Below are 27,921 nucleotides of genomic sequence, written 5' to 3' on the forward strand. Positions count from 1 at the left end.
GATATAGGGGGATTCTTTTCTGGGTTCATGAGCCTGTGCACTCATAATACTTAAATAAGTGTGTATGTGAGTGTATGTGTGAGCTGACAGTAAATCTTATGGTAGTGGGTGCTGTGGGGACAAATGTATGACTGTGCCAACTTGGCCGGTATTCAGTCGTGACACAAGGATGGAAGTGAATGCAGATGACAAGTTATCCTGTTTAGGGAATTAATGCCTGAGAGGATGACCATGTGCCCTCTATAAATAGTGTGCATTTGGAAGTGTGAGAGTGTGTATTTGTCTAAAGAGTCACTATTTATCTTATTTTGTATGTGTCTGGTGAGGACGAACATGAGGGTGCACAGAGAAAAACTGTATCTCAAGATCAGCAGCCAAAGACCCAGAACTCCCTGTTTTACACTTTGTGTGAAAATGAACAAATAATTTACAGAGAAAGTAAAAATACAAAACGATAAGAACAATAAAATCACTTCACACAATTACCTGGACGTCAGGAAGGAAGCAGGATGCTCCACACACACCATGACTGGCAGGACACTGCAGGTAGGAACATCTGAACCTTAAACCACCTGCACCTTCTGACTCTCCCCCCACAGTGGACATGACCCCTGCTGACCCACTGGTGCATGACCTCAGGGTCCGTCTTAAAACCTTGTAACCCAGCATGATGCCACTGGGTTTGCCTGGATGGGACCAGTTCAACCTCACCGCCCTGAGACAGAGAGGGAGTGACACACATTCATGCACACACACATACACTTCATGCATGGTTAATGCCTGACAAAGTTGAGTTACAGTGTCAGGGTGTGTGTATCTTTATACACTTCACACTATTGATTTTCCTCTGTTTTATCGCTGACATCTTTGGCAGGGAGAGACCTGTGTAGTAACACTCAGAGTTACAACTTCCACAGTCTCCAAAGGAGAAAATAAGCCACAAATCACCACTTTCCTTTGCATCTGTAAGATTTGCAACATAACGGTTTAGGTCAAATGTGGGAAGCAGAGCATTTAAATGTCGTTAAATTTAACTGACTGCAAACAAAATGTCAGTTTACTATCATACTTTATTCATTTGGGAAGCTGTTAAAAAGCATCTTTGAGATAATCTGATTAAATTATGGTCAGACGACTTTAAATAACCTTTATTGAACCAGATAATCTCAATTATGAACTGCAGTGCTTTAATGGATTACTTTATGCTAAACATTTTATATGGTTCACCAGCTTTTACTGTTAGAAAGTACATCTTCAGTCTTTATAGACTATAGAAGAGGAATATGTGCGACAATCATTGTCTTTACAGCAGTAGGAATAAATGCAGTTATCATTTGTTATCCAACAGAAGTTTCAAAGAACTAACATTAAAATACTCTCTATTTCAATGATGTACAGAGTGCCGACACTGAGTAAAATAAAACATCATTTTAATATAGTCCTCCTGTCACAGGTCCACAGTTTGCTGTGTTGGTGAGAGCTGTATTGATTCTGTTGTGTCAAAGCTGCAAACCAACCTGTGTGCTGCCGATAAACATTAAAGATTACTGCACACAAATCAAAGGCTGTAAGATTTAATGAACCTGAAACAACGTCAACACTCAAAATATAGTCAAGAAATATGATCATTCAGAAAAGAAAGACAAGCAGGGGCCTGAGGAAAGTGAAAGAATAACTGAGTTAATATATCTGCAGCACATCTGCGTGTTACCTGGGACTCATCACTTGTGCGTGTGGCGTGCCCAGGTCAGCAGGCAGGTCCTCCACAGTGGTTGTCTGAGTGACATTACTTCTGACACATGCGTACACGGTGCACACCTCCACCTGAAATCCACACGACACATCAGACCAAAACGTGACTCACATGTTTGCATGTTTGTATCTGTGCGTTCTTGTCAGCAGTTGTTAGTGTGTGTACCTGTACATTGTAGACAGTATAAGGCAGCAGGTCTCCCAGCAGGTAGGACCCTGAGCTGTTGTCTACACTGCCATGGAGACGGTCATTGACATAGACGTAGTAACCAGTAACCGCTCCATTTGGCCGTAGAGGAGGGGACCAAAGCACCCGCACTGTGGTGCTGTCTACAGGAACCACCTCTGGAGCTGACATCCCCTCTGGCTCTGTGATACATGTGAGAGCAGAGACCCCAAAATTAAAGAACAACACAACATTTTAAAGTTTGAAGATTAGAGACATCATCATCATCAAACACAAACATAACGAAACAAGAGTCCTCAGCCTCATTTACTGTGCAGCATTGTAAGTAAGATCACAGCAGCAAAAGATGATATTTGTCTCGTTATCTTTTGAAAGGGTTAAGTTTTACACCATGATAACTGCTCCTACAGTGCTTGGAATTATTTTACACTAAACCCACATCACTAAAACTTTAACATGCCATTAAACTGTGCTGCATTAGTGGTCATCAGGACAGGCTTGTAAAAGTTAGAATAAAACCAGAGAAAAAAAAGTTTAAACTACGTGTCGGCACTCAGAGGTCCCCAGTTTGCAGTAAGCACACTTGAAAACACACGTACAACATTCTCTGGACATCATGCAAGCTTCTTTCAAAGTTAGTTTAGCAGCAGATCTCTGGTTTTAACGCAGCCCGACAAACTTTCAGGCATCACACTTTTAATGTATATTCATGAGTGTGTGAGTGAAGCAGAAAGAGACAGAGATGCTTTGTGTTTATGTGTACCGCAGGACAAAGACACATGTGTTTGTGTACGAGACATGAGAGACTTTGTGTGCTAATAGGACTTAGTTGAATTAGTTTAAACTCTCTCAGCTCAGTGCATTTTGATTATTTTCTCTATGATCAGCTTGTTCTTTTTCTTACGACAGAATAGTAGGACCACATTGAAGGAAGAACAATTCAGACATAACGAGAAAAAAGTAACGATTTTATGAGATAAAGTCACAATATTACAGTAAAGTCGTAAATTTAGGAGTATACTGACCTAGTATTACAATAAAAAAAATGAACAATAAACAATACTTCAGTATAGTTTACACAAATAACTAATTACTCCATCTTTTGGCACACCACATTATTTTAAGTATCAATACTTAAAAAAATAGCGGATGGAGAAAATAGCTGTTTTTTTCGCCCTCAAATTTTACGATTTTATTCTCATAATATTATGACTTTATTCAAGTAATATTATGACTATATTCTCGTCATATTGCGACTTTACTCTTGTAATGTTGACATTTTTTCCTTCAATGTACCCCAATACTCCGTCGTATTTTCTTCAACTCATAGTTAACAGTAAATCTTCCAGTGAGACGGTCTCTACCTGTGTGGGTTGTGTTATTAACTCCTCTCTGTCTTTCACTGTCCCTTCAGTCTAATTCCTTTAATTCCCCGACTGAAATTCTCTTCATCCACAGATGATACTAAACTCAAACTGCTATAGTAATAATAGAGTGAGGTAACCTATAGGAAATGAGTTCGTATATGGAGGCAAACTAATGGGGTGAATTACAGAGACAGTGAAGGACACCAGAAAATCTGACAAATAGAGGACAAAGTTAATCTGTGAAAGAAAATATAGAGAGAAGGGATCATATGAAATAACAAAGAGAGGTAGAAAGAACAGAGAGTATTGTTCATTTTAACGGTATAAATTCAAATGATAATGGAAACCAAGCAGTGAGGAAGAGAATCAAACACAGACGTATAGTGAACATGGTGGTGGAGATCGTACGGGCTCCATCTGTTATTCTAAGTGAAAATGCACTCAGCTAAGAGAAGTTAACCCAATTCATTTGCTGCCAATGCACTTACCTAAACCCAACCTACTGCTCTACATTTCATTTACTGCAGGATGGCATTATCAACGCAATACTGCACACTGAGCCCCTCTCACTCATACACACACACACACACGCACACACATTTTTCTTGCCAATTAGGCCTGATGTGTTAGCATTGCCCTATAGATTGCAGGCCATGTTAGGATGGTTGGTAGGGTTGAGCTGCATAAGTTAGAATATATTTGGCCTTAGTGTATGTGTGTGTGTGTGTGTGTGTGTGTGTGTGTGTGTGTGTGTGTGTGTGTGTGTGTGTGCAGTCTTATAGCTGTAAAATAATGAAATTACCTCCAGAGCCCTCTCAGTTAAACGAGCCGTACTTTGCCTTTAGCACCTAATGATTTTCTAATGTTTTTAATGCACTTTTTATTATACTGCTCAGATTAGAGAGAAAGAGAGAGGCCTCTGACATATGATTATACTGAGACGGAGGAGGAACTGGACTGGACGGGGGGGTGGGCAGAGAGATGGTCTGATACAGGAAACAACAGCCACACTGAGAGGCCTCTGACATAACAATACACAGAGTGATTTGAAAGATAAACCCTTGAATGCTGAGACACCGGGCAGAGAGATGAAAATGAAATGGAAAGACGACGCCTGATGACAGTTATGATAGCCAGTGCAAAACATATGGCTAAAGACAGTAAAAGCTGACCCTGATTGAAAAGGGAAATACTAGTAGATCTAAGAAGTGATATACTTTAAAGCTATTGATTTTACATCCTAATAGACTCCCTGTCTTAATTTAGAAACAGCTAAAACTGTGACAAGCTGCTTTTCAGACATGAACTCAGCAGAATGTCTGAACAATGAGGTTCGGACTTTGTCTAGAGTTTGTCTTTCACATATAAACAGTGCAGCAGGAGATTCTCCGGAGCGTTTAGGTGAGGGGTGGTGCAGTATGCAGGAGGTCGGACATAACGTTTAAATTCTGCGTTTAATCACATGTTTTTGTTTACTGCACATCAAGACTGGCGTCGTTCTTATAGTTAAAAGCTCTCGAATCCGGAGTTCAGTGCATGCCTGAAAGCAGCTACAATGACATGTTTTTCTTTTGTTTGTTTTTTGGTGAAAGATTTTTCTTATTTTATTTATTTTTATTTATATTACATAGGCTTTTATTTATGTAAAAATTGCATGGTAAAGTCCAGTAATTACAGCCTGCATGGGACACGGTGACAGCCATGTTTGTCGTCTTCTTTGGCAGGTAGAACACAGCATGTGCGTACTGTTGTGTGTGGGCGTGTTTGTCGGTGTTTGGTGCCAATGACAACTTTGCCACACCTTAAATCTGCCTCACACACACTTTGTATTGATTTCATGCCTCGCTACATGATGTGTTTAACATCTCCTGTGAAGCACAGAGACGCAGGGAAATGCATATTAACACAGGCACCTCTCGTAGATGTATCGGATTTATGCACTGTACATGACGCTATGTGCACAACCACACACCCTCACACACCCATCTATAAAGTAAGTATGCAAGTCTTAAACATTTTCTAAAATCAAATCTTTTTTGCCAACAAAATCCCACAAACGTACACATACCTCCATCCTCTGTGGTGACATTAGCTATTGCCCTTGTTGTGTTATGTGCTCCGTTGGACACCTGTAAAGACACCAGATATGTGCTGCTGGGCCAAAGGTCACTTATCACTGTGGAGTTGATCTCAGGGGGTAAAGCCAAGATTTGACTTGACTGGGGAGACTCTACTGTGAGAAAATATGACTCCACCGCTCCCTGCAGGTCCTGCAAGGCTGAGAAAAGAAATGGAGACAGAGGGAGGAAGAGTGAGGGACAGTTCAAAATAAATATCATTTTGAGTTTCTTTTTGATAAATGTCAGGTGAAAAAAACATCTTCACAGAACATGTCATGAGAATATGTTTGTGTGTGGATCTAATGTGTCTGTGTTTACTCTTTTGTCCTTGTGAAAAACAGTTTGAGCTTCAAACCTTTCTGAAAAAAAAAACCTGTGATGGGAAAAGACTGAGTTAATGTGTGTGTGTCTGTGTGTTTGAGTGTGTGTGTTTAAGACGGAGGGTAATCTTACAGGGTTGTGTCCAGTTGACCTGTACTGCGGTGTGATTGATAGCATGAGCCGACAGAGATGGAGGGTGGAGGGGAACCCCCGCCATGGTCACTGCGGTAACAACCTCTCCTGAGGAGAAGCCCACATCATTGTGGACCACTAACTGGTACTCGTAACGGGTGAATCTGTTGAGATATAATACTTCTGTTAGAAAAAAATAAAAATGCTACTGCATGATACAAACTCCTCTGCAAGTACTGACTGACACTGTAAGCCATTGATCCAAATAAGAAAGAGTTGCCCCTTATGTTGGATAAGAGGGATCATAATCCTGTAACTAAATGTACAACATCTAACTTCAGCCACCAGAGGCCTGTACTACGAAGCAGAATTTGCACTTATCAGGGTAACTTCAGGTTTAGTTCGGGATTTCCGGTCCTATGAAGCTTGTTCACTTCTTATCGGGGAAAATCACCATGGTAACTTGTGCTGAACGGCTAACCTGCTCCGGTGTAGGTCTAGTTGGAGATAACAGATCAACCCGTATAAAAGCTCCGCCCACTGACCAATCACTTCCTATGAAACATGACATCAGTGTTCTTAGAGGATCCCGTTGAGCTCGGTGTGGATTGTTAGAGTCTCTGAGGAAGACATGGGTCTTCAGAGAACGACAAAATTCCTTTGCCTACTCTGATGAGGATCTTTATGAAAGATATAGATCCTCATCAGAGGGAATAATAAACCTTTGTCAGCTGCTGGAACCGAACATAACCAACCTGACACGTAGGAGCAATGTGCTCACAGTACCACAGACTGTCTGCATCACTCTACTTTGCTTTACTTGTGGGAGTTACTGATATTGATGTACTGGGTGTGTTAGCAGTGGTCTAATAAGACATGCTTTAATAGGCTTTTATCCTTCCCTATAGGTTTATCCTATAAATTTAAAATTTTTGGTAACGGGATATAGATTTACCTTTTGACAGCCTCCATCCCTTCCTCCCCCTCCTCCCCCTCTCTCTCTCTGAGACTCGAGCAGACAGCCCTCACCTTTCATGTGCATATGCTCAGATCTTGATCAGGCAAAACTGGGTTGACTTAACGAGTTGATAACCAGCTTTGATGACTGCTTAGCAAGTTTGCGATTGTTAGGTTAAGTTCAACCGGATATCGGAAATATATCCTGGGTAACTCGCTTCGTAGTACAGGCCTCTGGTTTCTCTTACTCTAAACAATAACAAAAAAATTAGTTTGATGACGTTGGCCAGCAGTTTGAATAAAATTGTGGATTTCTCAGGGTTTGAACATTGTTGAAAACATTTTGGATTATATACAAAGTCAACAACATATAAAACATAGGTCTGGTAATTTATAGACATTTCAATGAAGAATTATTACATATTATGTCTTTAAACTATTTATTTCCTCACATATTTATTTCTTAGACATCAATAATGAAGAAAAAAGCCAAGTGAAAAGTGCTGACACGTTCAAACAATTGTCAGTTTACTACTTGACTAAAGCCCAGTAGAGACACAACCGTGAAAAGAGTACACCCAGAGCCGTTTAGCAAGCATAGAGAGGAGGGGAAAAAAATCAGCTTCCACCAAGTGCCAAACTGAGATTAGGGGACGCTGTGTGAAAAACAATTTAATTCTTTGGGATATTTGCTTAATGTATCTTTGAGCGGTATTAAAAGATCGGCATCAGCGGCAGCTCGCCGATCAGCTCTGCACACACGGTCTGCTGCGGCGCCGGCGTTTGCTCTAGAGCTCATTTCAGTAATCTCACCTGCTTAGGCCTTTATCTTGGTAGAACAATTTGGTGCCGGAGTAAACATGGAGCCAGTGATGGAGATCTTCAGCAGGGGGAGGGGACTCGGATGTTACTGCAGGGACCGTGGCAATGGCCAGGGGCTGGTGGGTTTTACGTCTGAGCAACTTGTATCTGAAGGGGAGTTTTGAATAAAAGAACACACGCGCACATGTGGCGTTTAGGAATGCATTAACACACAACACATGTACAGAAATGCAGCAATATGAGCACACAGACACACAACTGACTCTTCTGCTTATCACTCATTTCCTCCTCTTCTGCTGTTTTTCATCATCTCTATTCTTTTGCGCTCACTGTATCTCATCCCTCCCTCCCTGCACCCCTCCCTCTGTTGTTTTTTTTCTGCAGGGTTTGTGTTTTCCTCTCCCCACAGTGATGCTAATTTTTGCTGTAATCAGAAGAGAAGGGCTTAATGCTGCCTTTTAACCAACCCACTTAGACAAACACACAGAGCTGAGCAGAGCAGAACAGAGAGACGGGCTCATGCATTTTAATCGTCTGCCAGGAAAATGGACCTTTATTTTAGGCCTAATCGCCGACAGAGTAGAACAGGACGGAACAAAACGGACCGGGATGAGCATCGGGAGCGAGAAAACAGCGATTAAAAATGCACAGCACTTAGCTCATTACCAGGGAATTCATGTTAGCAGCTTGTTAACGTGTTCCTATCTATTTTTCTACGTTTTTCAGCAGCAATTGAACATCTCCAGTGTGTCTCTTAATATTAACATGCTGTAAACTACAGTCTGAGCTGTCTGGTCTTTAACTGTAGGCTATAGCCAATGAATAAAAACACAAGGTTGGCTCAGATTATGTAAAGTGGCAATGCTAACGCAGACTGAGCTTCATACATATTGGGTCTTCATAATTAGTAACGGATTTTGGATGAGTGTCTGCTCATACTGAGCTATTACCTAATCATCCTACCTTTCATGTCTTGGTTATATTCCATCAACCTTGTTCAATTGAAATTGAAAAACACTGATCAACAGTAGGAAACCTGACTGAATCAGGTTGAAATAAGTGCAGTTGAAATGTAAATCTAATCTACATACAATTTACATTACAAAAAAATAAAATAAAAGTATTTCCACTTAATGCTTTTCATCACTACTCTTCCATTGTGTACTTTATGTTCCTCCTTTGTCTGCACACAAGCTCTGACAGTAGATTGGCCAATGAGCAAAGGCAAAACAATTTTCCTCAATAGCTACTGACAGGTTTTACAATTAAAGAGAATTCTGCTTAAATTATATGTACAACATTTTTTTCACAACAATTTAATGCAGTTAATGAAAATCGTTAGCAGTGTGTTACACTACTCCTGCATCACTTAACAATGTACATTTACTTGAGTACATTCTTCATGTATCTTTATTGTACTTAAGTAGGTTTATTTTCAGGTACTTTTCTTACTTTTACTCCACCACATATATCAGCAAATATCTGTATGTCTACAGAAAGCAAGTACTTACTTACTTTTAATCAAATGCAAATGTTGATGTGGTAATTTTACTTTTTGTCTATGTATTTGTACTTGTAAGTAAAAGGGTTGAGTACTTCCTCCACCAACTAGGATTGAGCGGCAATTAGCGGCCTAATACTCATGCAATCTGAATGTGTCATCTTAGGTTAGAAATACATTACGAACAACATCTTGGTATGGTTTCTGTGTAATATAATTTTACCTGATGTTGGGTCCATTGGGCCTGCGTGGTGGTTGCCAGGAAATGGCGAGGAACGACTCACTGACTGCCACAACTGACAGCGGTGCAAGGCCTTGAGGGCTTGTGGCCAGTGTAGTGGCTGGAGTAGGCAGGCTCTCTGTACATCCTCCAACATGTCCATCACCCTCTGAACACGCCAACACAGTAATACTGTAGTTTTTGTATGGAATAAGGTCTGTTACTGTGACGCTGAGCTCAGATGTGTCACCGCTGTCATGGAATATACGGGGTTCCGGTAGGCGGATCTCATAACCACGAATTTCTCCATTAGGAATAAGAGGAGGCGACCATGTGATCTGGAACACAAGTGTGTTATATTTAAGTTTGGGCTTGTTTATTTTAAATACAGCATTAAAAATAATCAGAGTAATACAAATACAATTTAGGCTTGGTTCACTTATTCCTTTTAGAAGAGTTATCCAAGAGAAGTCATCCCATTGGTTGGCTGAGGTGTGTTTATGTGTGTGTTTGTGTTTGTGTGTGTGTGTGTGTGTGTGTGTGTGTGTGTGTGTGTGTGTGTGTGTGTGTGTGTGTTCAATTCCTTTGTGGAAAAAGATAACCCGACTTTGACTTGAGCAGAATATTCCTTTTAAAACAGGACACAAACGCACACACCCACAAAAACACGTGCATGTGCACAAACACCATGGTAAAATAATGAAAGCAGCTGGTAATGGAATTGCTGCATGCAAAAACAAAAGCTTGCTGTTGTTGAGCGCTGCATCTGATTTGGAAACAGTTCAGTCTGTCAGCATTTCAGAGTGAAGATGAAGGTAACTGGGACTCACACACACACAGACAGACACACACACACACCTCTACATATTTGAATTAGAGCTATGTATAAAATAAAGGTTTAATTTCTACATCCACACACAAACACAAACCTACGCATGGTAAACGCAAATTTCAAAACTTTATGTGCACATACACAGATACACATCTGTGTTTAGTGTGTGTTTTGTCTGCTTTAACACACTTACAGTATGAACACAAACGGTAATGTACAATAAGTGATCAGTTAAGAGCTTGTTGAGACAAAGTATTTAGGTGATTAAGTGGTCAATATTGATGAGAGTATTATGAATGAACATCACGAATAATTATTCCTCATGCAACCTTGATATTCATTTAACAAGTGACACTGAGAGGTGACACAGGACAAACACACACAAACACACGCATGCATACACTCACAAGCACACACACACACACACACACACACACACACACACACACACACACACACACACACACACACACACACACACACACATATGGGCAGGGTCAAGTTGAGTTAGGTAGCTCATTTCCCAAAGTGCGTGTTGGGTGTTCTTTGTGGTGGAAGTCATTTACAGATTGAATAGCCTGATGTAATCTGTAGATGGTGAGGACAGCGGAGACCCAGGACTGACACGGTGCACTGGGGCTAAGGCTAGCACACTGCGAGTGTGTGTGTGTGTGTTTGTATATGTGTATATGAGTGAAAGAGACAGATGATAAAGTTAAGAGTGAAAGAGAATGTGTGCGGTGTCTTTGCGCATCCATGCTATTATACTGAGAGAAAACTCCAAGGTACAGAGAAGGTGCCAACCACTGTAGCTGACAGTACAGTTTTACAATTTGGTTGAACATGCATTAACGCGATTGCTTTTATTTTAAGCTAAATTTATATCGACATACCGCAAACAAACTCTCTGGATTTGGGATAAAGCAAAGTAATAAATCACTTTGATTTGTTTTTGAATTAATAATAATATAATAATAATAACTTAATTTGTATAGCACTTTATAACTTAAACGAGGTCACAAAGTGCTTCACACAAAAGTCTATGGCAAAATTGAGAGCTAAAGCATAACCTAATAAGGTCAAGACCTTAAGTTTATAGAGAAACCAAACTGTTCCCACTTTTGGTAAATGGTATGGTGCATATCACAGATCTCAACAAGATCAAATTACAATAATAGTTCAATTCACTTCAATAGGCCTTCAGCATAACTAGCTGACTACCTGCAAATCCCTAACTATCTCTGCAGAAATACCTCACGTCAGAATGAGAAGCTGATCACTTCTAGCTGAGGATCAGAAACTAACAAAGATGAAGACTCAAGGCGCATTACTGCTGAATGTTAGATATGTATACCGAAACGAGTCTACTGTCCGTACTCTGTGTTCATTTTGTCAGTTTTTGTGCACGTCTTCTCAAACGGAGCAGTACCAAAGGAGATCATAGGGGGCAGTGTATCTAATAGTTTAAGTATGACAACCATGAGACACAAGAAAGACCTCTCAACAATGATGGAACTTTTTGAGTTGAGACTTAATAAGTTGATACATTGTTCTTAAGAGGTACATTTTCACAATGTCCTCCATCATCTGTACTGCCCTCTAGTGGATGTAACACTAGAGGGCAAAAAGTTTTTTTGTACTCAACCTCTGTGCACTGGTATTTGTTTCCCCAAAGAAATCTATTTTGTATCTGTGATGTCATTCTGCTTAATTGCATGGCTCTCTTTTTTCATCACAGTTATGCAACAATCAATGTGCTGATTTTCCGCCTCTCACTGCATCACAAACTATTCCAGTCAGTCAGAGATACCATGCCTCTATTTAAAAAAGAACAAAACAAGCTAATGGAAAATGAAACACAAACTGGATAATGGAATTAGTTTTATGCCACAATGAGGAGAAAATGAACCATTTTGAGGATGAAGGAGATACTCAAAATCCTCTCTGTGTTGTCAAGGTCAACTGGTAACCAGGAAGCGGCCTGTCTGTCTGTCCAATTAGCAACAACCAGGAAGGAACACTTTGCTTCTTGGACCCATGACCCCTAAAGCTGTGCTGCTGCAGAGATGACAGGGGCAGTTCTTAAATGATGACAGGCATTAGCATTTTTCTGCAGTTAGCATAAGTGCAGGCCTGTGAATGCGTGTGTGTGTGTGTGTGTGTGTGTAGATATGCATACAATATTGTTTCAGGGGCTTGATGTGGGATTAGCCAACGCTAGAACTTAACTCTGGCCCCTCCTTCAAAATGGCCGACAGGAAGGAAGCTGCCTCAGACAGGGTCACAGCCCCGCCCATTTTCTGAAGGGGACCTTGAGTTGAGTGTTTTTCTTTCTCATTAAATCCCAAAAGAGAAAGACAGAAGAATCAGTTTGACATTGCTTTGTCTTTTCTACTCTCCAATTCTGTCAAACCCAGGGTGACTGAAGAGATCCTCACTGACGTCGCATTGTATTTTTTGCGTATTTTTCTCTGTTTAAAGAAACTTAAACACTTTATAAAGCCTAAACTCATTCACGGATACAGAGATCTTCTATTATATAAACTCAATATGAGATATTACAATTAACTTACAATTAGCAGTGTGGCAGGCTTGGCTAGTATAAGCTCTACCAGACCAAGCCAATGTGTTTTTAGTCAAATTGTAAAAAAGGTAGCTAAAAAATAGCCCTCACTTGAAATGACTCTGGTCCCAAGACCTTCAGCCTCGGTGGACTGAGACCAGCGGGCCGAGAAGGTCTGGTAGTGATGCTGACCCACGGTCCTGCAAATATGAAAACATTTGTGGTTAAGGATCCTATTGTGAAACAACTTTTTCACAACTTCCATTACTCACATCTTGGTCAGATGAATTTAATTTCACTTAATCCCTTTATCAAAGCCTTACCTGTGGTGTTCCCTGCCTGGTTATGTAGCACTAGTCGATACTGGTAGCTGGTCCAGGGACTAAGAGCTGATGAAGAGTCCAGGAAGGAGAGAGGAGGAGACTCTGGTGGGAGGTGGCCCACAGTGGAGATTTGTTTAGTCCCAGTGACTCTACGCTCAATCAGCCACCTAACACCCCAACACAAGATACAGTGGAAATTAAACATTTGATTTCAAATATGAGTTAAAAGTATATGAAATAAATTTGACCATCTCTCACCGATCCAGTGGTCCATTGCTCCGCTCTGGTGCACCCCAGGACAAGAGAACAGAGGTTGGGGTGTCAGAGTAAAGGTGAGGTGCAGGAACTCCTTCAGGGGGAGCTGGGAGGGTACGGAAATGCTGAGACATCCCAGACACTGAACAACCCACACTGGTGCAGGCTTCCACCTAGATATTAGAGATTTCTTTTGTAATATCACAATGCGATAAGTGTTTCAAATGTCAGCATTGTAATTATAGCAGTTTTCTTTCCACAAGTTGAATACCATGATTATTATTCGTGATCAAAATGGTAGCTGATTATTCAAACATCAAGAAAAACTTCTGGGGCCTGTTGCACCAACAGGTCTTGCGCCTGCTAGGCTGGTTGTAGCTTGGCGTTCATTCTAAAGACCAGGCTTAGTAAAGACCAGTAACTACAACCAGCCATCATAAAGCAATAATCTACAACTTCACTAAAAAGTACCTGAAGGCTGTAGGTGTGGTATGGCAGTAGATCGCGGAAAGTGAAGCTGGTGGTGTTCCCTGGAATAGTGACTGACAAAGGGAATGGGCTTAAATCTGAGACTCCACTAAAGGAACTGGAGCTGGGGCTCTGGGAGGGGTCTTGTGTTATAAAACTTTCAGTAGTAGAGCTGGTGGCATTGTAGTCTGGGCTTTGCAGTAAGGGGCCGGGTCTTTGGTTCACACTGGTGGTACTGGATTCAGTGGCTTGGCTTGTATTGCTTAGATGAGAGGACTTAATATGGCCATCTCCTGCAGGAACAGGCGTCAGGCTAGAGGAGGGTTTAGGGACAAGTTTGGGCTTCGTGCCTTGGATTGGGCTTGAGCTGCCATTAATGCCTGAGTTAAAGGTCGACGTGGAAATGTGGTTTGAGTCAGGGGAGGTTAGACTGGATGTTGGCCCGAGGCTTTTAACTGAGTTAACGTCTGCACCCTCAGTGCTGGACAATAGGCCAGATATCGGACTCAAGCTGGAGTTGACAGTTGTTCTGGAGATGGAGCTGGGTTTGAAAGCTAAAGAAGAGACAGAGATGGGCAAAAGACGGAGGGTATAATTGGTGATAATGCCATTTGGTTGCAAAGGAGGAACCCAGGTAACTGTTACACTTCGAGGATGAAAGCCTGACACCGTTGGGCTGACGACTGGTCCTGGACCTGCAGAAGAGGAGGATGATGAAGAGATGAAGAAATGGGGAGAGGAGGATAAAAAAAGCTAAAGATAAACATACTCTTTATGTGTGTGTGCGTGCTTATAAAAAGAATGAGAAATAAAAAAAGTGAGGTGAGGGGATTTGTTCTAAGGAATTATTTGACAAGTAACATCAAGAATGACATCAGAAGGACAAAGAGTGATTTTGCCATCCCTATGCAAGGGATTAACACGGGAAGGCTCTTTCTTTCTCAATTTCTCCCCGAGCAACCCAAGATTGTATTTATGGATTTATGCAGCACTTGTGACTGTTTGAATGAGAGGCTGCTCCTCTTTTCGGCCGCAAATTCAGGAGGTGACGTGGCGGCCACACTGGGCTGCTGGGAACATTACGTCACTGGCTTTGGCCAATGTGCACACACATTTATGTGACCATGGATTTTAGTAATTAAAAAGATCTAAAAGATAAACTGTACTTTTGATAATAAAGTTTTGTTTAAAATCCTAAACCTTAAAAAAAAAAAAACAGGTAAAAAAAGCTTAAGTCATAATTGAGAATAAGGTGTTAATATTATCACAGTAAAAAAATCATTATATTAAGAAAATAAAGGGGGAAAAATAGTTAAATAGGAAATAAGCAGCGAGGAGAATCCATGCTCGCCAGAGTTCTGCTCCTTCTGGATCCAAAATCTTGGTTACCAATTAAAATGTAATTGTTTCTTGTGAGACCTATACTAAAGTATAACCTAACAAGATTCTCAACATTCCTCATTTTAACACAGCGATTGGCTGATCTTCTGATACTTCCCCTATAAAATGACACGTAGCCTTCATTCTCACAAATTCACAACTTTTTTCTCATAATATTAAAACTTGGGTCCACTGTGTTTTCATGTTTGTTACAATTTTAATTGCCCAGAACACAAAATGATCCTCACTAGTAAGAGAAGTATGCAGGCAGACAGAGATGAACATCAGAAGGCCACAAGCACACGTATGTCACGTGACTTGCACATGTTCATGCACAGATAGGAACCTGCACAGGAATAGTCAGAGGGATATTTCACTACACGGTAGCTCATTTGAAGGTAATCCCCCCCCTGCCTCCCCTGCCATTTACATCCCACTGTACTGCTCTGTAATGGACACACACACAGATGCATGTCCGTATACATAGACACACACTTCTTCCAACGCACACTCACATACCCACACCAACGGTGATGCAGTACAGCAGTAATGGTGCTGTGTGAAGGGCAAGCAGATCAAGGTGACTGAGCGGACTGAGGGAGCGTGCTGCGTCGCTAAGTGCTACCGCTAACCGCTAACGGCTTTCCCAGATGGCGGCGCGTGTGTGTGTGTGTGTGCAAGAAGAGACAGGAAGAGAGAGTACGCGTGCATGACTCTATGATATATAAAGTGTGTAAGTATGTATATGTGTCAGTGAGCATGCACATGAGACAACAGTTTACTAGTAGGGATGAGAATCTCCATCACTGAGGCCGATGTGATATCTTGACACACTGCCCACGAACCGAAACATTGAAGATACATGTGAAGCGACTACTTCAGTGATATGATATGATTCAACCTTATTGTGATGCAGTGATTTATCATGATTTTAATCAACACAATGTGAGTTAATGTGATACAATATTGCTGAATATTATACTGTAATCTCCATAAACATATTGTCCATGTGAATATGCAGAATCTGTATGCGAGGGACAAGATCTAGTTTCTGTTAGTTTGACCAATGGAGTTTGAGCAGGCTGTGGTTGCCTGCAGATAAACACTTCGTATTGAGATCAGAAGTGGAGGAACACATTGACCGAATAGATAGCTGTTAATAGAGATTAGCCAAAACTCATGACTCATGTGATAAGAGAAACTAGTCAGACTGTAAACATTGTACAGCCACGAGAAGACAAAGTCTTGGCCCAGATATCCACTGTCTATACAGGAAGCCCCAAAATATTGGCCGTTGCCCCCAGAGGCTAATTTGTCATCAGACGATAGCCAATGGGATTCAAGATTGATGAAATTCAACATGCTACAGATGCTTTCATATTATGCCAGAGGTTCTTTTTAAACAGACATCCAATCATAACTTCAGTAATCAGTGGTGTGGCACGGCACATATTTCAAATTGCATGTTTCTTGTTAAATTGAGAAAACGACTGCTCTTCAGTATTTGGCCCAGGATGTCATTATTGTGCAAAAGGTTTGTGTCTTTGTGTAATTATGACACCAAAGAGCCTAATGTTTTACATGACATTGTTTTTGTGATGCCCTGCATGTCTTCCCTGTATTTAATAGCCTGTGTTTTCTGGTAGAAGGAAAGCAGGGCAACCCGTTTCTTAAAATGATAGTGACCAGGTGTGCACAAGGATATGGATGAATTGATATAATGGTATAGGACAAATTAAAAATAGGACAGAGAAGTAAACACACACACACACACACACACACACACACACACACACACACACACACACACACACACACACACACACACACACACACACACACACACACACACACACACACACACACACACTTTTCCATCTCCCACACAAATAAACTGCAATGTAAAATGATGATGTAAAGCTTGGCTGACTTTACAGATCAAAAATAGTGCCACCACCAACCCATCATTCCCTCTGTCCATTTTCCTCCTCCCCTTTCTCTCTTCTTCTTTTCTCTGACCCCTTCCTTCCCTCTTCCCCACCACCTCTCTTTCTTTCCTCTCGCTCTCTCTTTTTTGTGCATTGTGTCACGGTCTCTCTCTCCCTTTCTCCCCCTCTCTCTGCGGGCTCCCTGCTAAATAAACAATGCAGAGAGTTGACCTTTTGGGTTAACAGGTTTTTATGCTAGCTCTACTCAGCACTCACACTGATTCAATTACCACCAAAGGTCCACTGAACCCTACGAATAACCAAGGAGCCCGTCTCCCTGTCTGTCTCCGTGTATGTCTGCCGGCCGCACTCCGCGCCTCGCTGGGTGCTCATTTATCTTTGCGGAGGGTGGGGGTGTCGGTCTACACGTTTGTCTAATTAGACATTCTGCATCCTTCTGTCTATTTGACAATATTCTCTCCTGTCTTCCTTTGTCCCGTCTGTTGTTGGAACAGAAAGACATGGTGACCAGACACGCAGAGACGCTAGACAGAGAGAAAGTCCTAAACTGCAAATTATTTCACTACCAAACACAACCCAGTCACCTTGATCCAGCCCCAAGCAACCAACCAAAATAACCCCCTCTCCTCCCTTCCCCCATCCCCCCTCTCTCCCTCTAAGTGTTGAGTGTTATTTAGGCTTTACTGGCGCGTGTAAAATTCTGCAATTTGAAGGGCTGTTAAGTTTTTCAATTGAAATTTTCATTTAAGATGCAGGTGATGCTTTTTTCCTTTTTTTTATTTTACTGACGCTTTACTGCTCTCTGGACAGGAGGGAACGAGCGTTGAGGGAACGTGTACCAACTATTTCCTCTCTGCTTTCCTGACTCCTTATCTATCCATCCCTCTTCTATTTTTCTGTCTCTCATCCTCCCTCTTTTAAGTGTGCATCTTTTCCCATGTCTCCCACTACCTTTTGCCTCTCCCACCTCTTTATTCCCGACGCCGTGCCCTCTTTTTTCCCCCCGCTCTCCCTTCATCCGTCCCCCCACACCTCCCACCCTCACTCCTCCTCGCGCCAGTAAAACACAGTAGCAGAAGGCTCAAACAGGAGTGCAAGGCCGCCAAGCTTTAAATCACATTTATAAGGATTTGGTTAGCATAGTAATAACACAATCAACTGACAAGGGCTGGGAAAGGGGGAGGAAGGAAGGAGTGTGTGTTTGTGCATATGCATGTGTACTTGTGGGTGTATACATGTTAGACAGCGTCCTGTGCATATTTGTGTGTATGTGCGTGTAGATCAGGGTCCATCTGTGTATATTTATGTGTGTAAATCTGTGTGTAGCCATGTGAAGAGAAGAGGAAGGGTATTATTTTTTAGACTTGCACAGGGACTTGTGTGTGCAAGTGTGTGTGTGTGTGTGTGTGTGTGTGTGTGTGGGTGACGGTGCTTTTGAAGGTGAGCCGAGGCTCCTAAGAGTCATAATGAGGACAAACGCTGAGCTTTACTGTTATCAAGATGCTTATGACACGGTGTCAAAACGTGACAAGCAATACGGTGAGAATTTACATTGCATTTGGTATCTTTACTTTTTCTACGGATGACTTAATGTCATTGCGGCGACAGAAGACACCAGAGAAGCATCGAGAAAGAGGATGATATATGGCCAAGGTCATGAACTTGATTTGTATCCATAACATCATGAGTATGTGAGATGTGCATTAGCCTTTAAGTAACTATGACCATCACGATACCCTTTGAAATGTCAATCATTCAAAATGTTTCAATATCCTTCTCAGACACTGACTATTTGGAGTGGTTTATTCAATTCTAGGTAACCTTCTGATGCACCACCATTACAGAGAGCAAAAATAGTTTCAAAGCAAAAAACGGCTTTTAAAATATAATGTGGAAATTTGTGGGTGTGTCAAATTATCTAAATCTGTGGGAAATTATGACTTTTATCAAAGGAAGAAATATATAAAAACATAACAAAAGCCATATTATCCACTATATTTAACAAAAAAAATCTAAAAGACAATGTGTAAATACATGTTCAGGTAAAGAGTATAAATCAATGTAGATAATATATTCAAGTTATCTCTTGATATGCAAAATAACAATGGGATTATGCTCACTTTACTTCATCGCTTCCCTGGGAGAGCTCGGTGAACAGAATACTGGGGAATAAGGTGAAGTATTATTTTATTAATGCAGTCACTCATTCATTAAATAACATGAATTCTTTGTGTTCTGTCATTACTTCCAACCTCATTTCGGTCCCATTTTCTGCTTTCTTTCCTTTTCCTTCTTCTCTCTCACACTCTGCTTTAATTTCAATTTAGTTAAACATCATTTTTCAATGCTCTCTCTCTGTCTCTCTCTCACACACACACACACAGCTCTGCTCAGATCATTTTGTCAAAACAGTGCTGTATTCCTTCATACTCTGTATAACACTCTAAAACACACATACGTGCACTTTCCTCACAGAACACACACACACACACACACACACACACACACACACACACACACACACACACACACACACACACACACACACACACACACACACACACACACACACACACACACACACACACACACACACTCCCTTAGATCACTTAGCTGGTGTGAACATGGGAGTAGACAGAGGAAAGGGAGCTGTCCAACACGACTAGAGTTTATGTTCACAGGAGCTGTCTGTCTGTTCTTCAGCGGCAGGAATTCATAGGCACCAAATTACATTAAAAAGATGGATATAAAACTTTAATGGAATGATAAAAAGGAAAGGAGGAAGAGCGGGTCTCTTTTTCTCTGTTCTGTCATTAGCCCTCTCATTTCTTCTCTTCCTTTTTTCCCCCTCAATTCCTCATTTTACCTTTTTTGTTCTCTACATTTTTCTTTCCTTGCCATTCTCACCATTTCTTGTCTTCTTTTCTCTCCCTTCTTACTCAAAATACTCACAAGGCTTATCTGTCAAATAGAAGGGGTGAAAGCCATTCTGTGTTCAAATTAAAAAAAATACAGGAATGAAGAAGAGAAGAGAAAGAAGGAGAGAGGTATGAGAAAAATCAAAAGACAGAAGAAGTGGTGTAAAGTAATGAAAGAGAACAAATCCTGCAGTAAAATCCAAAGGACCACAACACTATAAAAAGTGAGCATGTACATCGAGATCTACTGTACATGTCACTTTAGCATATATAAGAATGTATGAGTGAGTTAATAAATATGATTGTTTAGGTTTTTTTGTGCCAATTTCAGATTTTGTGCACATATGTTGATGATAGTTTTTACATATGAATGTTTCCTAAACTAATGTAACAACAATTATATCACAACTATCAGCGTATCATTATACCCGATAATGATATTGAGTAAAGGGCTTGCGTTGGTTATCATTTTTTGTAGAGTGCAGAAAAAGAGATTAGGGGGAAAATGCAGCCTTTTCCCGTCACTGCCAAAATGACAAGAGGACGGGTTTATGCTGACAAATTACACATCCGTGTTGGGACAATCCGATCGGGCTACATTAGGCTTCCTCCCATCATGGGTTTAAATCCCTTCTTAGTGCAAGATCCCATAGCTATCATGTATTCTATTAATATGGTAAAAGATTTTTTTTAATGCATACTTCAAAATGATTGGACATTTTCATGTTTAAACAATCATCTATGTCCATGATTGGATGTTACACTTCAACGGTGAAATTAGATATTAAATTATTTGTGATTATTTGAAATCCTTATGAACATGAACTGTGAACATCACATGAACAATATTATATTTATTGTATCTATGCCTGAATGACCTCTGTGTCAGTAGGGTGCACGTTAAGTATCATCCTAGCTTCTTGTCCTTTTAGGATTTAATAAAGCATTAGTCAAATGATGCTGGGTCTTGTTTCGGTGTGTTTCTTTTTTCTTCTTACATTGTCAGCCTGTGCTTATGGGTGGGAGCTTGTCTGCATGAAGCTTCATTACTGTGTTTGTGAGCATAAGGAGGTGTGTGATTGATAAGGAGGACAAGGTGGTGTGTGTGCATGACACATGTTCTCACTGTGTGTGTGAGTCAGAGAGTTGGAGGGGAAAGAGAGCTATGGTGGTTTGAACGATGGGGCAGACTTTGATCGAATGGACACATCTATTACAGTCCACACATACACACACACACACAGAGAGAGAGATAGAGAGCGAGAGAGAGAAAGAGACACTGACATTATCTTTACTTGTTGCGTACAGGGCGATATGTGTGAAAGAAAAAGCTCAGTCTGTTTAAAAGAGTGTGTGTGTGTCTTTCAAGTGTGTGTGCGCGTGCTCATTTGCTAGAGGGAATTCAATTCTGCATAGCAAAGAGAAAAGCACAGGGCCATAATTTAATGCATCCTAAATGCAGATGTGTGTGTGTGTGTGTGTGTGTACCCGCACTTGTGCTCATGTGAATGTGTATTTATACGTACGCCGCGCATACATGTGTACGTACACATCTCTGTGTGTGTACATGCGGATGTATCCAGTGTATGCAAATCTCAGCTGCTTAATGATAATGTATGTGATAATAGCGTGGTGCTAATTAATTTATAACTTTGCACTGAGGAGGCTGTTCTAGTGGCTAATATGATTCTATTACAGCAATTAGCCCACAATGACACTGGCTAGGTCACTCACACACAGACACACACACCTTACAGTATGCTAATCTCTGTCACCATTTCACCCGATGTTGCTTGTGCCCATGTTTCCACCAGCCGTCCTCGTTTTTAATATCTTCTGTCGCTGCCTCTCTTCCTTATTGTCTTGGTCACATTGATCACCTCCACAAGCATCAAGAAATTAATAAGTATAAAATAAAACCGTGGTGACTTTCAGGAATTGAAGAGTTTTGGACAGAGGCTCTGTTTTCCCCACCACAGGCCATATGTTTAATGTTTGAGTCTATTGTTTAGATCATCACGTACCATCAGCAGATTTGTCAGACTCCTTGAGTTTAACTTTGACTCAGCAGCACTGACAGCCAACTGATGGCAGAGGCCAACTAGCAACCAGCTGCTGCCAGACACCTGCCAGCCAGTCACTTGCAAAACTCGGCTGGACTGCTGACATGAGCGCCCGGGCAGCACAACTCAATATGAAAACACCCACCGCCAACAGGTCGTCTGCAGAAACAGCAGCACTGACAACACAATAACAAGTTTGTTCATGATCAATAGAATAATTATAGTGTGTGTGTGAGTGCTGTATGTGTACTTACTGTCCTCTGCGGTGTGTAGGGTTGCCCAGGGGCCGGCTGTCTGGCCGTGTGTGTGTGAAACCACCACTCGGAACAGGTACTGTGTGAACGGCAACAGGCCCTTTACATGATAGGAATAGGTGTCTGTTGCGTTTTCCACAAGCCTAAGAGCAGATGGACACAAAACATGAATGAAATTACTAGCACACATTTGGATCTGGTTAAAAATGTGTTGTGCAGGAATCAAACAGGTATTCAGAAAGGGACAAAAAGCTAGAGAACTCCTTATGCATTGTTTCTGAGCATGACACATCTCCACCTCCTCCCGTTTTACAAAAATTAAGTAAAAGTATCTTGGATACAGGTGTCGTCATCTTGCACTTTTGCCGAAATTTGGCCCAAGAGTTTGCACAGTCTTGATCGTGGTACCGCAGCTGCAGTATCAAGGTACCACTGATGCAGCTCTTGACCAATCGAGAGTCAGTCTCAACTGTCAATCATGACGTTTTACCCTGTTTTTATTGCATCAAATAACTCATTTAAACCGAATGACAAAAATGAACACTTGGACATCAGAGTGATAAAAACTCCCTAAAATGACAAATGATAAATGTAAATTGTATGGCCTATACTGCAGCCACCGAGGGGGGAAATCAAGATGGTTTGCTTTGACTTTTGGGTAGTCGTCATTTCGTCCATCTTTACAGTCAATGGTATCCTGTTCTATAGTACAGTACATATGGCTATTCTATATACATGTGGGTGAAGTTTTGTATTAAAAGGAAACTCCAAAGCGAGTCTTTAAACCTTTATCACATTAATAGCTGTTTAGCATTTATGCAGTGACCATTCCAGGATGAATAGTGTGGGAATTTTGGTCAGATGTGAAAAAAGAGAAAATGAAGATGACAAAGATCTGAACAACCACAAGTATTTAAGTGTTCAGTGATAAAAGGTTACCTGTAGAGAACAGTTGTTAGAACGTGGTTCTTTCATATTACTCCTAATAGTAGTAATAATAGTAAAGTTCTTTCTAAATTTGTCGTATTTTTTCTTATCGAGGTTATGAAAGTGTCATAAGAAACATTTCATAGGATCACTAAACAGTGAATATCTTGACAATATTTTCATATCTTTTTATCGTAACCTCATGTCGCACCTGATCCCATATCGTATAATCATACAAAGGAATCCAGGACAAGGTAAAAGAATATTGTCATAAATGAGGGACCGTTGACCATTTAGCATCGGATAGATAGAAGGGATGAATGAATGAATAAATCAGGGAACAATGAGATTTCCATAGCAGAGGAGGAGGAGGGCATGGCTGTCTGATATATAATACATGTAGCTAGTCATTTATTTATTACCACAGAATGAGAGCCTCCTCTTCTTGGATTAAATTGCAATTTGTTGTCAGGAAGCATGTAATGAATACATATCAGATGCACACCCTCTCTCTCTTTTTATTCTATCACATTTTTTCCATCTCCCTCGGCCCCGTCTCTGATTTTTTTTTGTCTTTTTGACTCTTACTCTGTCTCTCCGGCTCATTCACTCCCTGTTTTCCTGATGGTCTGTCATATTGATGTGACATGTTCAGCTGTGCTGTATAATGTGGCCCTTTGTATCCACATGTGGATGCATATGTGTATGTTCACATTTATAGTTGAAAATATACATGATAGGTATCTGAGAGTGTTGTGCATGTCTGTCATTGTCTTATTGCTCGTCACGTGTCTCTGTCTCAGGCCACTGTGGAGACCTTTATGCTAACTTGTCCACTTGTGTAGTGTGTGTGTGTGTGTGTGTGTGTGTGTGTGTGTGTGTGTGTGTGTGTGTGTGTTTGCGCATTCAATGGTCTCGCTCTCACCTTATCACAGGCCTCTGTGGGGATGTCCTCATTTGCAGGCTGTAGTGCAGCGGGCCAGGTGCGTTGCGGTGGGCAGGAGGGGACCAGGATACGTTCAGACTGGCTGTAGCTGCATGTGTCAACCTCGGAGGTAACAACCCATCTGGGGCTGTGAGGAGAGAGAGAGAGGAGATGGTGAGAGGGAGACGGGAGGAAGGAACAGATGATGAAGGTGGTGAAGAGATGAAAGTTTGAAAGAAAAATACAACAATGGATAAATACATATTACAGAATGTATGTCAATTTGATATTGTTTTGCAATTGCATAATAAAGACTTGTCTAGGAATGGCTCTACTTAGAGTGGAGTGTAAAAAGAAAAGTGGATTGCAGAAAGAGAGAAACAGGAATAAAGAGAGAGAACGTGCCTTGATGATCTTTGAATTCCAGCTCTCACTTTAATTCAAGTGTAAATTTTTCTAAATCATATTCTTTATTTTTTACACTCCTACACAAAATTGATGATGATGATACATTGCAACAAGAATTACTCCCCTACTAGTGTATGCCTTTGCCAACCAGCGAAGCTTCAGTTAAGATATTATTTTTTCCAGACTCATGAGATCACAGTGACCTTTGCCCTCTGAAATCTCATCAGTTAATATACGAGTCCAAGTAACAAAGGCAGACTTGGGATATCGTGTTCGAGAGGCCAAAAACCATGTTTGAAGAAATTCCCTCAAGGCGTTCTTGAGATATGTTGCTAAGAACGGGACGGACAGACAACCTGAAAAACATCTCCGGCCACTGACTGTCGTCTGCGCGGAGACATAAAAGCACATTTTAAAAACTAAAACAGATTTGATATATTATTTGGCCACTAGGATAAATCCCATTTTGATTTTAATTAATAAATCTTTTTGATAGACTCCCTAGTTTCTACTTTTCAATAAAAGAGACTTTACTGTAGATCAGTAGGTCATTCCCTGAGCGTGTGTTTCAGAGAGAAAGTATCAAATGTCTGTGTGTGTGAGAAATTCTTGCAACACACATTGATTTCTGCCTCTCTGACACACTGACACACACACACACACACACACGCACGCACACATAAAACTCATGCATCTCAGACACACACTGTTGGTGAGCCTGTGTCTCCCTCACGCTGTGTTAGCAGGTACAATATCAGAGGTGTCACTAATCGTTTTAAACTATGCACTTTTATGTTCACTTCTCTCTCTCTGCTCTCCTCCTCCTCTGCTCCTCTGTCTCTTGCTCACCCATCTCCCTCTGTTCTTTCACAGAACAAGGACGCATCAAGACAGTTTGCCTTAAAGAAGTCTAAAGAGATGCCAGAGGCACAGAGGTAGAAAGAGAGATAGAAAGAGAGGAAACGTCTGGTATTTAAAATTTATACTTTCTCATGCCTTTGTTTTGAACTTGAACAGCAGAACTTTCCAAAGTCTGTTCTTTTGTTGTTCTTCTACTAAGACATGGGTGTGGTGAGGTGTGTGTGCATGTGTGTGTTTTAACACTTTTGTTAACATTAGCTTTAGTGGCCAAATGTGTGTTTTTACTGCCTGGTTATGATTATCTGCTCTGATCCGCTTCAACATTTCGACACCTGGTCGAAGGGGCGGCTGCAGGAATGTTTTTAACTCTTTCTTTAAGATTGCCATTATTTTGTGTTTATTGACATTTTCACCAATTCACGTATCTTGATGAAAAAATAAATCAGGCACTTCATGGGACTGATAACTGAGTGTGCGCAATGTAGTGGATCCAAAAGGAAAATCCAGATCTAGCAGACTCACAAGTGGTTTCAAAGAGGGGTCTGATTTTTTCCAGTCACTGTATAGTAACAAATAGGGCTAGAACCTGTAACATTGATTTCTATGATAGCTATGTACATACTCTTGAAACATGAACCCTGCTAATTGGAGGAAAACCTTTACTGTGTCTGTGTATGTTCTGGGTGTGCGTACCTGCTGGAGGTGTAGAAACACTGAGGGTTAGACTCTCAACACAACCCTGGGCGTTACACCCTCTGATCCAGAAGCTGTAGTTGGTGTAAGGCTGTAGGTCAGTCACAGACAGCCAGCTGCCGACTGCTGTACTTCCATCCAACGTACCGTCACCATCTAAGAGATGGAGAGAGTCACACAAACACGGGCAAGGAAAGCTTTATAAATCTAGTGAGAAGGAAAAACAGTGGTAATTCTGATGGCACATTTATTTATAAGAGTCATCACAGCGATGGCAGAAAAGCGATTCATAAAAGATACATAGAGCAGGAGAGGGGGAAAGCAGGAGGAATGAGTGAGACTTCAAGAGAGAGGAAGACTGAGATTAACTGAGAGTGATCAAAGAAGAGAGGCCTCCATGTTGAGGTTATGCAAGGATAGTCAAAGAAAAAGGATCAGAAAATTACACTATGTAAGCCGATCCAGAATATTTAGATGGACACACACACACACACACACGCGCACACAAACATCAGTTCTGTGTGAATTGATGAAGGCAGTGTGTATCAAAGAAACAAGGGGTTATGGGTAACTAGAGCGAGACACCACCTCTCTCTTTCTTCCACACCTCTTCTCTCCACTCATTTTAATCTCTTTTCCTCTGTGAGGTGCAGATCAAAGTCTCTGACTGTGTGTGTGTGTGCGTGTGTGTGACAGAGTGTGAGAGATAGACAGACTTGTGAATATGCAGCAGTTAAAGGATGAGTGTGTTCTCCCGTTTCTCATCCTGTTCAATTTTCTTCTTCCACCTTTTCTTCTTCCATGTCCACCTCTCCTCATCTGTTTTGTAGTTCTTCGTGTCTCATGTTGTTTCTGCCTGAAACTCTTTCTAATACATCCATGTAAATATGAGCGTCTCATCTGTGCTTTCTCTACTTTTGTTTTGCTGCTATTTGTCTCTGTTCTTCCTCCCATCTTCTTTTTTTCTACACTTCTATACGTCTTCTCTATCAAGTCACTGTGAATATCAAAAAACCTTTTTCTCTACATCACACTGTGATTTTTGATGTAGAGATTCTTTTGTTTTTGATTACGCCTTCATTCACTGCCCCATTTCCTGCCTGACTTTGCATCTTCAGGCCTCAGTCGATGAAGTGTGTGCACAAGTGTGTTCTGAGAAACTTTTTCATCTGAAAGTCCACTTGACAGTCTTGGAACTGGTGATGATATTAATTTCACTCAGAGGGAAAGCAACATTGAAAACTGTATTATACTCACTGGTCATTTCAACCTGAACAATCTGATGTAATCCACTACAACACCTCGGCCAATAATTCTTCTATCAAGCTTATAATTGTTTAGTTTTTGTTGAAAGAATCAGAAAAAGGAAACTTGTACTTTGTGTTAGTAACTGAGGTTGTAATGGGAGTTGTATAATAATGGACTGTACATCTACTGTTTTGTCCACATACCTGGTTGTGGTGGGGCATGTTGATTGTGATCTAAATTTTAAAACCCACTATGAATACCACAAAATATTACTTCTACAAACATACAACCATTTCTCTCATGCACTGATGCTGAAATACAAATGCATGTTTTTAGCACTATATGCCTATAGATCTAATTTCTAAACAGGAAAGATAAATTGTAAATTATCCACAACGGCAGTATAGGGTGTGTGTTGAGTACAGAGATACAGCTGTTGAAATTGTTTTTAAGTCTTTTAGTTGGTGTCCGTTAA

At 40.9% G+C, this 27,921-nt stretch overlaps 1 protein-coding gene across 2 annotated transcripts in view; it reads right to left on the minus strand.

Annotated features, from left to right (window-relative positions):
- Nucleotides 1–27,921, minus strand: part of ush2a (Usher syndrome 2A (autosomal recessive, mild)) — a 198,975-nt gene that overhangs the window by 71,111 nt on the left and 99,943 nt on the right. For both annotated transcript variants that reach the window (XM_034581476.1, XM_034581477.1), the window contains exons 47-61: nucleotides 26,199–26,354; nucleotides 24,237–24,384; nucleotides 22,385–22,527; nucleotides 14,351–14,515; nucleotides 13,824–14,260; nucleotides 13,356–13,525; nucleotides 13,098–13,264; nucleotides 12,886–12,974; nucleotides 9,383–9,717; nucleotides 7,650–7,805; nucleotides 5,880–6,043; nucleotides 5,375–5,584; nucleotides 1,919–2,121; nucleotides 1,712–1,824; nucleotides 487–715 (exon numbers count right to left, since the gene is read on the minus strand). In XM_034581476.1, the coding sequence (XP_034437367.1) occupies nucleotides 487–715; nucleotides 1,712–1,824; nucleotides 1,919–2,121; nucleotides 5,375–5,584; nucleotides 5,880–6,043; nucleotides 7,650–7,805; nucleotides 9,383–9,717; nucleotides 12,886–12,974; nucleotides 13,098–13,264; nucleotides 13,356–13,525; nucleotides 13,824–14,260; nucleotides 14,351–14,515; nucleotides 22,385–22,527; nucleotides 24,237–24,384; nucleotides 26,199–26,354 (2,885 nt within the window). The remainder of the gene's footprint in view (nucleotides 1–486; nucleotides 716–1,711; nucleotides 1,825–1,918; nucleotides 2,122–5,374; nucleotides 5,585–5,879; nucleotides 6,044–7,649; nucleotides 7,806–9,382; nucleotides 9,718–12,885; nucleotides 12,975–13,097; nucleotides 13,265–13,355; nucleotides 13,526–13,823; nucleotides 14,261–14,350; nucleotides 14,516–22,384; nucleotides 22,528–24,236; nucleotides 24,385–26,198; nucleotides 26,355–27,921) is intronic.

The sequence above is a fragment of the Hippoglossus hippoglossus genome, chromosome 3 (assembly GCF_009819705.1).
Source record: "Hippoglossus hippoglossus isolate fHipHip1 chromosome 3, fHipHip1.pri, whole genome shotgun sequence".
Classification (NCBI taxonomy): Eukaryota; Metazoa; Chordata; class Actinopteri; order Pleuronectiformes; family Pleuronectidae; genus Hippoglossus; species Hippoglossus hippoglossus.